The following is a 14,412-nucleotide window of genomic DNA, read 5'->3' on the forward strand; positions in this document are numbered from 1 at the left end:
CCGATCCCGTGGAATATTTATGACCGTCTCGTTAGCCTTTTCTGCCCGAGTTCTTCCTCTGTTCCCGCGCACTGGACACTGCAACGCAACCCTATCCGCCGATGTCCAGGGCGTGGCGGATCGGTGATTTAGTAAAGTCATTTGTGCCGATAATGCTGACAGATGTCGTCCATCGAGGCTCCTGTTACGCTGGACCAGCCGTGAAACAGGACACCATTATGGTCGCGGGGGGGGGGGGGGGGAGGAAGAAATCGTCGATCTCGGCCGGATCGAGGTGGAGATCCTCGAATCTTTTATTTAGATCCATAGAAAGGCAATCATGCTCTATATTTTTGGTGGGAAATTATTTCACAGTAAATGAAAAGAGTGGAAACACCCCTATCCATTAAAATCTTCAGAATAAGACTACAGTAAATCCTCGATGAGTATTCGAAGGCTCCACAGGACTGAACATTATATATTTCATAAACTAATGGTCATTTGCGACTGAAACAAATATCATTGACTTCAGAATTCCAAACTCTATCCTTGTGCCTCATTAAACAATCAACGTTACACCTGGAAACACTCCTTGTCAGTGTCGAGGAGTCTTTGGACATTCATCAACGATTTACTGTATTTTTCAGTTATATAGAATTGTCTTCGATATTATGTATAGCCTGAATATGTCTGATCTGTTAAATTTTAGGAAAATATCAAGCGTGCAGTGAATATATAACCCGTAGTTTCCTTAGAATATTTTATATATCGGTTAATGGTACAGTGATTACAGACGGTATTAGGACAGACAGCTGCTTAATGACAGTGTGAGTAGCTCTTAACCCTTAGGTCTTCAACAAGAACCACTTGATCTTGTGTTACGTCGTGTCTGCATGAAAATTCTCTATTTTGTGAATCTGGATGTTCGATTCGCCGGCTGTATGAGTATCGTAAGGTGTATTGACAAAACTTACCTGCGTCTGCGTCAGTCCAAGGCTCGCCGCGAGCTCCGCTCTCTCCGGTAGCGCGAGGTACTGCGTCCTCTGGAACCGCCTGTTGAGCTGTTGCAATTGCAGGCTACTGTAGATCGTCCGTGGTTTTCTCATCTTCTTGCCTTTACCGTTTCTCAACGAGCCACCGCCGCCGCCGCCCAGTTCGTCGACGAGGCTGCCGCCCTTGTCGCCGAGTGGCGAGAGGTCTGCGAACATGCACCACCCTAACATCAACTTTCAGAGTCCTCGTCATCGGTGGCGTACGAACTAAAGAGAAATTTAACTGAAACCTGTCCAACCTAACCATCCGACGAATCAACGTAAAAAATACAAGACACGAAGAACGGAAGTTAAAAGAAAAATGTAGAAACCGGCGAAGACAAGGGATGATAAAGTATCGAATACAAGTGACGACGGTTACGGTAGCCATCCACCATGGTAAACGGATCGTTAATCTCCGGTAATTCTCCCAGGCCGATTGTTATCGCGGTACGAACAATATCGAAGTGTTAACCGTGGTGTAATTAATTAACAGAAGAGAATTGTTATAAATTAATCTCAATATAATTACGCGCCGACTAAATAAACGCCATCGTGCCAAGCAGACGTGGTACGCTATCGTCGGTTACGATCGCGCCATTATGTTTATACCCTAATTACAATGTAGCGTAATGCTCCGCGGTGTGAATCCTTGAACGTGTAACACAGTCATTTAGAAATCCAAACAGGCTGCCTTGTCATTTTCCCGACGGTACGGACCCGTTGTTATTTTCAAGGAAACGCGAGAAAATCCACCATAAATCGTTGGTTGCCGGGAACGGGGTTGGTGACGCTGGGAGCTGCAAGGGGGGTTGGGGGTCGAAAGGGGGGTTGGCCAGTAGGCAGAGACGAGTGAGATGTCGACGACGAAACTCGGAATTATCCGCGTAACGTAACACCGGACTGCCTCTGCCCGCGGTACCTTTCCCTGTGTGATAATAAGCGTGACTATTAATTAACGTAATTTATGGCGAGCTGACCGGACATGCATACGCGCGTACGTACACGGTTATGATTCTCATGATTTATTGTTGTCCGTGTCACCATCGCTCGGGGGCGTGGACGTCTGACCCGTGGATCAACGAGTTTTGCGATCGATCGCGAACCGACACCGAGGATTTTCATTCAGGACCATGGAAATTAATTGTGCACTCGTCTGGATCGATTAGGAGACAGCATACGAAAATCTTTAAATAATGGTAGAAACAGTTTGAAGAAACTTCTTTAAAGCGATGATACTCGTGAGTTCCTTAAAATGGTACCAAGTTCCTCAAGATGTTCATCAAAATGGAAGATTCTGATAAGAAAAATTGCAGGACAGGATTGTGTTTTTCCTTCGCCTAAGGATTTGTCCGTAATAAACGGAACGATTTTCCCCGTTTGTGGGGTACGGTATCGTGGAATACATTAGTTTCGACGATTAGGCAGGCATTGTTCCTGCATTTTGTCGCGCGACCATGTTTCCCGGTAGCCGGACGCGATAAAATGTCCATTGCACAGGTGTTTGTTTATCGTGGCACGAAAAAAAAAAGAACGTGATGTCATTGGGCGCAGTCTGAAAAGCATGGTGGATCGTTTGCCGTTTCAATGACTTCGAATACTACGTCGACAGGAAATTACGCTATGCAGAATATTTCATGATCCAGAAATAGATATTTTCGTTTGACTTTTGTACTGAATGCAAGTAATCAATTTGCATCATAGAGGATGTACACACTACCGACAGAGTATTTCGAAGTAGAATGAGTCTTTCAAGGACAGAACGCCGAAAAAATACGCGAAGTAGTCTGGTACGCAGGTAACGCAATGAAGTACAATGTATGGGACCCGAATTTAGTACCTGCTTCATTTATCAGGCGCTGTTCGTAATAAAGAGAAGGTCAGCAGATGTGGACGGTTGTAGGGTTTACCTGAGTCAGGAATGTGACCGGTATTTGGGTTCACTTATTCGTCACTTTTTAAATTTTTATTTCTGGTAGGGGTAGTTCTAGGTCTTCTGAAAGTTGCCGTTTAGTTTCTCGTTATCTATTGAAGCGAACGGACGCAGAAAAGCATATTACGTGACTCAGATAGGTACATACATAGTGAATTTAAAAAGTGAAGTGAATTATTGTTCATACATTAACATTAGAACTACCGACGATAAATGTACTATTTCTCCCGGATCGATAAACATGACAAACTTTTAAAGATATATAAATTTATAAATTAACTAATTTTTCCACTTTTATAATGCAATAAAAATTGCGACAGATCTGAGAAGATGCATTGTTGTAACATTTTAATCGTTATAATAATGTACCAATTATTTCACTGGTTTGGTAGTTCTAGTGTTGAAAATAGTGATCGATATGACAAAACTGTCCTTTGTCAGTGCCAAGAAGCCTTTGAACACTCATAGATGATTTGCCGTATTTTGGTGAGAACACATAAATGATTATAGTCCTAAACTATCCTTTACTTGCTATTGCTATGTTTCTCATTCCTACTTTCTGATCTAACTGCTTAAACATAAGATTTCATGAAAAGACCTCTTGCTTTTATCATTTTTATTGGTAGTATAAATTATGAGACGAAATCGCGACACAGCGAACAAATAAGAAGGTACTCCTAGGAGAATTATGTCGCGTTGGATCGACAGGAATTGCCTCCTTATCACGGATCACAATGTATTCCCGACTGGCATCGATCACAAAGACTAGGCCCGGTAATCATAGTCTCTGATGCAACGTCGAACGACAGGAGTGCATAAAACCAGTCGAGGAAAAAATCACTCGGTGGAAGCCGCCGCGTTTTACGATACATTTTTCTCGCGCCGCGAAAGGTTATAGTCGTTAGCGCGGCAACACAGTATGCAAATCGGACGCTGAAAACTGCTCTCCGCCAACGAGAAACTACTACTTTAGCGTAATTCACACGGGTCATTTGCGCGAACGCCGCGGTGCGTTTCACGTCTCCTTCTCCTAGGCGTAGTCTATTCTATGAAGTCGCATGATCCGCGCGCGTGTTTCGGATCGATCCGATTACATCCAGGGAATAATCGGTCTCCGAGGTAGCAATTTATTGACCTACATCCCTGCGCCTGTGCTGGAACTCATACCATCGCGTATTAATTCAGTTCCGATCGAGAGGAAACTGTGATTTCCATAATTAAGCCTGGATGAAGGAAAAGTCTCTTGGGTTCTAGGAAGTCTGTAGGGTCCAGGTTGGGGGACACTTCAAAGACAAAAGATTTCGCGTTATATTCCAAGTTCTGTGATCGTGAAAAAAAAATAAAACCGGGCAATAGAATGGTTTATCGTCGATCATCGAAGCCAGGCGAAGGATGGCGCTCCGTGCACTTTGCGTGACGAGCGTTCGAACCCTACTTTTCTCATTGTCAGCTGGGATACGAACGAATTCCCAGGATCCGGTTGAGTGGCAGCCGCGCACGGTATCTACGGATGCTATCTACCGACCGGCGAAAACACGACTTCCGTGTAAAATCCTCGGAGGACCCAACTCGGTACAGTTCCCGTCATCGCTACAGCCACCACCATCATCCCTAGGTCCAGCCTCCCGTCGAGATCTAAGCGATCCCGGCGCAGTCCTCTCCTAATCCTTGTGAAAACAACCGTTTAATACCTAATCCATCACCCTGACCCGGGGGCGCTGCCGGGAGGATTGGCCCGCCATTGTCTTTGAACCGTTCCGGATTAATTTGGCCCGCTGGTTAGCTGGCAGGTCGGTGACTAATGTAGAACTCGGTAAAAGTACAAGGTACCCTCGGCTAATTGGATTCTGGTTCCCCAAGGTTTGCTGCGCGGAGCAGCCCTCCTCGTTGGACGGTTCCTTGGACCCGTCGACGACAGGGCAACACGAGAGGATTCAACTTTGGTGATGTTAATGGCTGGTTCATTTGTCCTGGAGACGGAGATTGGGAGATGATAGCGGCTACCACTTCGGATAGCTGCTGCACACCCTTTGGACAGTGGGTGAGTGAGAAATCGTTTGATGAATCGTGATCGTTTGAACGGGTCAGATATTTCTTTATCGTGATACACATATATCTATATGTGTTATTTTCATCATATACTGTCAGCGAAGTGGGGCGATTTTATTAGGGACGGAAAATTCAATGCAGGGGTAAAGTATTGTTTGCAGTAGCAGAAGACAGGGAAATGCAACGAATACAAGTGTTCCATGCACTCGAATCATTTATCAAGCTAGAATAACATCACCCAAAAGTCTTTTCTGTTGATCGATTTTTAATACAAGCAGCATCACGAACGGTAACTTCTCAAATTTCAAGAAAATCGTCTTCCATTCGCGTCACTAAAATCCACAAAGTCACGAACAACGGGGCGTCGGGTGGCCGATGCCCCGCGGAGGATGTGCAAACAATAGCGTGCTCCTTGGTAATTAGCTCGATCGTGATTCCGAAACGATATTTATTATTTAATTAAACCAATCGTCTCCATCAGCTTGTTCCACGACACCGAGAAACAACATCATTACGCGTGGACACAGACCCGCGTTTGTCAGATTCTTGCAATTTGTCGCGCGAATAAACAAGCCTCCGTGTAAGGGATTAATTATTGATGAGTACTATGCCCGGTGCATGATAAACTTGCATTTGTTTTCGCGTATTACTGACGAATCTCGTGTTCGCTATCATTTTCATGCGTCTTTGTACACCTCCACTGTACCCACTTGCATCTAGCGATAAACCGTTATCCTCAAGGCATCGATTTTTTTGCAAACTGGATTATTTTTTAAAAAATTAAGATAAAACAAAATTGCAATTGAAGATGTTACTTTTGATACGAAATAATTCTGTGAACTCTCCCGAACAAAGTGTCATCTTTTTGCTTTTTCATATTTTATACGGAAGGTTTTTTTTTCACCTTTTTTATATAGAAATGTGTATTAAGTAAGTATTCCAACAACTTGATATTCTAGTTTTTCTAACATTTACCATAGGTACTTTTAGAACTGTCATTTTTTAGGATAACTATATCATTCTCGGACGGAGTGTATGCATACTAAATTAGATTGTATAATACAGTGATATACATAATGTATGTATTATAGTATAATTCAACATATAAAACTCGACATAAATGCCGCCAAAGGCACAACTACGTGAAATAAGAAACCTGCAATCCGTCATCTTTACTCTTCTAGTAATCCCAGTATTACGAATCGATGCCACAAATTTCTGACGTACAGATTCTACTCCCTTATAATCCGTTCCAACCTCAATCTATCAAAACACAATCAATCGAATCGCAATAGTATCGTTTACAGGGTCAGCCGTCGATACACGTGAATCGCGTGGCACGTGGCCGTTGATCGATACACGATCAATCGCAATCGTAATTCCCGATTCGACCATAAATACAAAAGGGAGTCGTCGTGGTTACTACATACAATGTCTTGTCCAACGATCGTTCGAGACCCTCGAGCGAAATTTTCTAACCGATCCGGTTCTCGCGCGGAGGAGTTCTTACGTGTCGAAGTGAACCCGTCGCGCGTCTAATGGTTTATGAAAACCGAGCACGAAGGAAATTGTTATCCTAACGAGAGAAAATGACCTATAATCTCTGGACTATTTCCTCGACCGTATCGAAAAACACGATCATTACGATCCCCGCGACCCTTCCCGACGAATCGCGGCCGTATTATTCTCGATGCTCGAGCGCTCAACTTTTGCGAATCCCCGCATGGCGCACCGATACGCGAAAGGGTTAAAGTAAACTAAAAAGAAAAAAGAAAAAAAGTTATGAGAAATGCAAGCAAAATTACCGAATGCATACAATCGTCTGTGAGAGAGAGATTCGTAGGAAGGAAAAAAACGCCACGGGGAAAATATCCAGGGGATGAACCCTTTTCTTTTTTCCTGGCTCCACCGGAATTATTCCGCTTCCTAGTAATTTTCGACATGCCCCCAGCGGCGCAATATTGCCTATAACCGATGCGCTTGCGGGTTTAAGTGCGCCAGGGGGTTGGACCCCGACATCTTGGTGATTTTCATAATGTAGAAACACCGTTCTTCGTATGTTCTGGGGGGACAGGTGGAGTAGGAGGAAGAACGTTGGGTTATATTATTAATTTACGTGCGTACACGGGGGTTGGTGAAGGGCTAAGGGAACTGTCGCCTGGCAGACGGAAACCAAGATCTGTGGAATATTCCTCCGTGATCGATTAGGAATTTGTTAATTGTGGGGAATATTAGCTTAACGATAGGAAGACAAGAGCGAATGTAGAAGTTTCATTCTTCTCCTAAGTGTCTTATTGGGTTCAGAAGAAAACAGAAAACTCGTTGCATCTGATGAATGTTTTCGGAGTCTTGTAGGCCATAAATGCATAAAATCTGCAGACTATTCATTTCATTATTTAGTTTTTCTCATAATTTTATGTTATATAAAATACAAACATTTGACATTTATTTAATAGTTTGCGTTGGGTAGATTTTCCAGAAAGTTAAGGGGATCTGTTAATGACTGTTCTGCACGGAACACAAATGTGATGTAATTTGAACAATAGTATTATGATGTAGAGGAATGCGAGGTTATTTAATTAGAAAGAATGTCGAAAAGTTCCGGCGACGAAAGGACGAGTTGACTCATCTTCTCCGGTTAACAAAGTTCATTTAGAGGTAAAACTTAACCCTGAATTGTGCAGTAATCCGTTTAACCTGTAAACTGGGTAATTTTTTCATCACAAACCAGATGTGGGCACGGTTTAAAACGAATAAAGACGGTTTGACGCATCGTATCCTGCGGACTAGTCGCTTGAAACATGCCCAGGTTTCTACAATCTGTGTCGATACGACAAAATTGCCAAGTTTTTCGGACGTTCTTCCACCAGTAAGAAGGACTAGTCTCCTTAAAATTGAACTAATTGTAATTCAATGAAAGATACGAACAATGAAAATGAAGATAAATGTAAATGACGAATTGACTCATGTTCGAGTTGGATTTCATCTGGAATACAAGAGAAACTGAATTCTTCTATTCACTCCCAAGAAACGAAAGAAAGAGTTCCTCAAAGGATAATCTAGTAACCGAACGCAAACCAATATTCTTCATCGAACGGTGAATACTCTTCATTCTCAAAGAAGTTCAGTGGCAATGTCTGTCAAAGTTCCTTCGTTCGCGTACACAACAAGAGAAATTGTCTCTCTATTCAGCTCAAGAATCGGACAACAGATTCTGTAGAAATCCGATTCTCCACTTCTTACCAAGAAATATTCTTCATCGACCAAGAAAAGAAATTCCTCCATCCGTTCACAAGAAGAAGACCCCGAATCTCTCGACTTATTCTTGAAAAGTGGCGCAGAACGAGACGCATGCCATGCAAACTGAACTTCTCATCGCGCATTGACCGTAATTCTTCATCGAAATAGTCACAGCTCTTTCCTGAACGATCGATATTCCACATCCACCAAGATAGTTCGCAAAACAGAAGTGTGCGCTCGGTAACGAGTAACGCAATTAGCTGACTGGCGATTTCACGCGATGGAGAGAAAAGTCGCGATCGAGTCGCGACTAATGCGATTCCAGGGGAGTAGAATAAGAAGAAGAAGAGGCCAGCGGAAGAAGAAAAGAACAGTTGCGTATCTGCCGGTCTCTGAATGTCCAGAAGCGCCTCTCGAGGACGCGGCCAGCCCGCGAGTCTATTCTCATTCAGGCCAGTAGAGGAGGGGGCCTTTTTGTTTCGTTCGTTAGCCGCTTTGCGGGACTTTTTCGGGTCCCAAGAGGATTCTCTTTCCTAGTCGTATATCTTATTCCGCGGCCACGGCGTTATTGTGCCCGTCCACTAGGCAGGCCGACGACCGACCGCTACCTGCTACTCTAGATTCCCTCTTCCGTTTTCGTTCCTTTTATCTTTTTTTCTCTTTTCGTGCACGCTCCTTCTCGTCGGAATCAGCATAGAGGTTTACGACACCGATTTGGCGCCCCGCGATGACGAATGACGCCGACGCGACATCTCGACACTCGAGCAACAGATCTTCGTTGTTTTGGAATAAATTGGAAGATTTATAGTATTCGAGAATTTCTGGTAGCTAATCTGATGTCGATCTATTCTAACAATGAATATTTCTAATAGCTTAATGTATAGTTTCTCTAATTAGTAGATGATTTCCAACGGGATAGGTTGCATCGTCCAAATTTCTAATGTTGTGACGAAATCTAACGGTGGATGAAGACTCGAGACACTAGAGTAGGCATGAACTGTCATTGATAGGACTTCCAAGTGTTTTCAACTATTCTCACAGGAACTAACATACATCAGGGTCTTCGAGTCCTGGCACAATGGTCGCTTCGCTTAACTCGATAGTAGGCGCGCTATGATCGAAGACTTGTAAAACTTGTCCGAGTGCACAAGGCATCGCCTCACGACGTAAACAACCTCGCGGAAAGCAGCAAGAGTGGAACGCTTTGGATCATATATTTAAAACCATAGAATCGGTCCTAAAGACCAACGCGCGCCTGCTCTTGAGTGACTACACTTACATCTAACTTGTACCCTGAAGAGCTCACGGTGAATAGCCTGAAATCCATACAAAACTGTCTTACAAGACACGTCCAGGTCAGAAGGAACAAAACACCGCCGGGAATTGGACGTTTCAGGGTTCATCCGTTATAGACGAGTACACTAATCTCATCCCGTGAGCACTTCAACCGCTCCAGGTCCCGTGAAATCACTGAACACAGCCGCGATCCCCTCGAGCCTCTCTCGCCATACCTCCGTCGATCGCGTCAAGAACGTTAAACGATCAAACGTTGCACGCGTTTACAAGCCGACTCGAGCGGAAGCGGTGATCTGGCGATTTCCAGGAACAAGGACGGCGACGGCCATCGCCGATCTGGGTTAACTATCTCTATTATAGAATAGTAGGAATAAAAAATGGCTGCGAATACATACAGTTGGGGTACTCACCGTCCTTGGGCGGCGAGGGGCATTGGGGCGCGTACGATCCCAGGTGATATCCGTAAGCGTTGTGCTGATGCATGGGCGCGAACGGATATCCGGCTAGCGCGGACCTAGGACTGGGGAATCCTGCCTCCGCGTGTTGTTGGTTCCCGCTACCGGGGCCGGACGTTTGATGTCCCAACGCGCCGACCTGATGCGAGAACTGATGGGCACCGGGCACATTGTGTCCACCGGGGTAACCGCCCCGTAAACTCGCGGGATTGTACAGATTGTTGTGTTGCAGCTCGATGAAAGCTGATTTCCCGCTCTGGGAGACCGGTGTGCTCGATGTCGTGCTATCGCCGCCGTTACCACCCGGCGGTCCAGGTGTCACCGAGCCCAAACCAGTGTGATGAAGATGTTGCTCCATGTCGGAACCACCGCCACCTCCGCCCGCACCGCCACCACCGCCGCCTCCACCGCCTCCAGATGGTCCACCGCCTCCCGACATGCTGTTCGGGGTCGGGGTACTAGACGGACAGGGGTCGCCCGCCCCGAATGGGCTCCCCAGGTCCGTGAAGTTGAGCGTCGTCGTGCTGCCCGGACGCTCCACCTTAGTCGCGACGTCGATGCCGCCGCCACAGCCCACGGTTCTCGCGGACAAACTCGCCGACGACGTCGTCGCCGCCGCCGTCGCGCGAATACCGTACGGAGCACGAATCTTGGAGCCTCTATGTCACGCTGGTCTTACCCTGGGGGGGTATATCTTTATAATTACGTGGAGAATATTAACAAGGCGGGTAGAGACATTGGGCCCTGTACTCAGGGTATATTTGGCTCCACTGTATCACGTTCCGGTTCTGGTCGAGTAGGGATCCAGAAGGATACTTCACTGTCACGATTGAAGGAACAATTGGACGGTTGTAGATTGTCACTGATCAAACAGTCTCACGTACATATATATGTATATTCACTCTACTCCTGGATGGTTAACTGAGAGTTCGAGTTTGCTCAAGTTGTGTCGTCACTAACCACTTCACCCGCGTAGCCGCGATCCAATATTCGATCCCTTCTTGATACGTATACACAAGATTGTCAAGCACAAATTATAGACTCGTTCGTCACTGTACAAGAGCCGCTGTTGTACCCGGTCAGCTCGCGATCGATCTGTACGGAGCGTCGTAGGTTACGCCGCGGTTACGCGAACTGTCCATCCACATACTGGTTCTTTTCACTTGCGCGACGGGGGTCCCTCGCTCAACGATGGATGCGCGTCACTTCTGTCACCATAGAGAGAGATAAATAAATAGAGAGAGATAGAGAGGGATAAAGCCTCGCGTCGAGATTCGTACCGCACGGATGGATCACGGCACTGACCGAAAATACGCCGCCGCCGCGTACGGTTGCCGGAAACCGACGGCGGTTTGATGGATCCCGGATGAACGGGTGTGTCGGTGGTCCAGCTTCTCCGACGGGAACCGGTAATCTGTGTCGACCCCACCGTCACCGTGACAGTATGTACACTCGCGCGAGAACCGCTGCTCCGGGACCGTGATTTAATTGTATACCGTCGCCGTTGACACAGGCCGTGCGCGCGCGCGCACACGACACACACACACACACACACTCACACACACGCTCGCTCGTTCAGGCCAGCTAGCAAATGCCGTGTATTCCACGCGGGTGCCGCCGGTTTGATTATTCGACGTGGAGGAGCATCGTGGTCGGTTCCCGACGTGGTGTGGTTTGTCGACGTCGTAGGTACGGTCACGACGGGTGTGTACACGCCGGCCAGCGTAGGAAGGAAGAAGAAGAAGAAGACGACGATGACGACGACGACGAACGTACGAACGAACGAACGAAGAAGAGAGAAAAGCACACACGCGCGCCTGGCCCAGTAACTGCAGTGCACACCGCGCGGCGCGGACCGGTATAATGATACATAATGAAGCCGGAGCCTCTCCCCGGAGCCCGGTGCACGGTTTCCTAAAGTCGCCGCTGTGGTGGCGCCACTGAACGCCACGCCCCTCACGCCCGTTACACCGTCGTGCTATTGGACCGCCCGTCTCGCCCCCCACTCCGCGAACGTGACGTCGTGCATGCTAATTGGCCCCGCGGAGGCCATTATGGTGGCCGACTGGGCGGTACCCGCTCCAAGCCACGCCCACACTCTGCCTGACCGCCTCGGGGCATCGTCGTTCGCGGAGGTGTTCTCTCTACCTGTCGGAGGCGCTGGTTTTGCGTTCGTCGTGCGCGCACCTTAACCGCCACTACTCCCGACAGACACCGCCGGGGGTATAGCTCGGGAAGAAACCGAGAGACCCACCGCTCCCGGTCGCTTCTATGGACGAAGCACAGTTTCGCCCACCGCCGAGGCATTCTCCACTGTCCCCTATCGACCGCGAATTCGACGGGGAATTGAGGGTTGAGGGGCTCGGTGACATCTGTAGCGCAAGTGGACTCGGGAGGGATGGTGAAAATATTTGCGCGCGTTTTTATTTCGGTCGCAATTTTGTGCTACTCCGATCTTATAGTTCTTGTGTTGGAATTTATTGAAAGTTTTTTATACTTGTAATTTTTAATAGAGAGCACGGGGTCGCCTGGTAATTTTATTGGAATATGACGATTTTTAGGCGATCTTTTATCGACATCCCTGAGATAAATGTTCTTCTTTGAAATTCTTGGACATCGTGAATTAAATACAGCATTCCGAAACAGAAATGCACATCTTCTCGTGTTTATTCAGACAGGCTACGATTCAAGGGGAACCCCAATTATTCGACACGCTTGCATACAGATAAGGAATTAAGGACGCGCATCGTAATGAAAGATACTCGAATGTCGCCGTGACAGTTTGGCAACAGACGACGTCCTTGGCTCCGCCCATTAACCCACCGCGAAAGGAGTGGACCGCTAGCAGGTGGAGATGGGGCGGCTCGTACGACACGTTTTTCCGTTCCCGTGTACACGCAACGTCCTCCTCCCCCTGATACATCGAATTCAATCTACAGAAAGAAATTTTTTTTCTTCGACGGATCGAACACGAGTTTTTATTAAGTCTTCATAAAACAGTTCTTCAAGGTGTATTTATTAATAACTCTGGCAAAAACTAATCGAGCGATCACTTAGTCGACGAAAAAAGAGGTGTACACTGCATGAAAAACTATTGAATCGCTTTCCGATTCCTGGACAGAGTCAAATGATCTCTTTTCGACGACTGAAAATAATTATCACTTAAATTAAAGATAACTTTTTCGATCTACTTCCATTTTGTTCCAGAGATAACAGATCGAAATTCAACAATTGCTTTATCGTACCTCCTCCAAAACTTCTCGAATTTGTTTTCCAATTTTCCCCGAGTCTATTCTCAAGGTACATACATTGAAAATTGCATACCACGAATAGGTGTAACGCGGTGCTGTGACCCAAATATTCTTCGAAAGATGCCAATCTTGCGAGAGGTCGCATTATAGGTAATAGAATTTTTTATCTGGCCAATTTCGCGACACGTTAGAATCCAAAGGGTAGCAGAGCACGGTCGAGGGCGGGAAAAAAAAATTTCACCCGGCGAGCAAATTTCGTAACGCGACAGGTCTTTTCGCTGATCGTATCTGCAAATACAGCCACGGTAGACAGGTGAAGGCGCGGAAAAAGGATCAGATCCCATACGCGGATAATCCGTAGCTTACCTGCACGCCCACGAGCTACCTTTGTCTTCCAGTTCAATTAATTTAATGTAAATAATTTCGCCTCGAATACCCTGCAATTTCATAAGATCGACAAATCACTTCCGTTTTCGCACACTTCGCCTCGCAACCAGTATTATCCCGAATCATCCAGGGTGGGGGGCGATATTTCGCGATCTCTTTCTGAAAGTCTCTGAAGGTAAAGCTTCATCGCTTAAGGTCTCATAAAGTAAAGCTTTATCATTTAAGGTCTCACAAAGTAAAGCTTTATCACGTAAAGTAATCATCTTCAAGTTCAACATTGTCTAAACCGTTCCTGCTCTCGTTTGATAGTTTGGATGTGCGTTATTGGGCCTCGTTACGGGGCGAGATTGAAGCTGACAAGATCAGAGCGACAGAAACGGGTAATTACGTCGAAAGTCTCGGAACGACTGGGAAACGACATGTTCCTCGTCGACGTTCAGGTTTTATCTGATCGTTCCTAATCGTCTTCCCAGAACAGACTCCTTTTTTCTTCCTATCCTTCGACAATTTTTTTCATCGTTCCCTCGATTCATTGTTTACTATCGGCCCCGCGGCGATCATAAGTTTACCCAACCGCGTAATTGACAAATGATTTTAATTAACGAGCAGGGTTGCTTCTGGGGCAACGGAATGAATAAAGAGAGAGAAAGAGGGAGAATCGCCGATGGAATCGAAAGCAGAACGGCTCGCTCGACAGACCCAGTCAACGCGGGGACATTTCTTCGGCCGAATGATAATTACGCCTAATCAGTCGGCGAGCACGATTACCGAGCTCGACCACAGGTATCGTC

At 46.3% G+C, this 14,412-nt stretch overlaps 1 protein-coding gene across 1 annotated transcript in view; it reads right to left on the minus strand.

Moving 5' to 3' along the window:
• Window positions 1-10,422, minus strand: part of LOC107192787 (homeotic protein distal-less-like) — a 78,263-nt gene extending 67,841 nt beyond the window's left edge. The window contains 2 exon segments of the mRNA XM_015582124.1: window positions 954-1,177; window positions 9,924-10,422. Coding sequence (XP_015437610.1) covers window positions 954-1,177; window positions 9,924-10,422 — 723 coding nt within the window.
• Window positions 10,423-14,412: the final 3,990 nt, after the last annotated feature.

This window comes from Dufourea novaeangliae, unplaced genomic scaffold (assembly GCF_001272555.1).
Source record: "Dufourea novaeangliae isolate 0120121106 unplaced genomic scaffold, ASM127255v1 scaffold412, whole genome shotgun sequence".
Lineage (NCBI taxonomy): Eukaryota > Metazoa > Arthropoda > Insecta > Hymenoptera > Halictidae > Dufourea > Dufourea novaeangliae.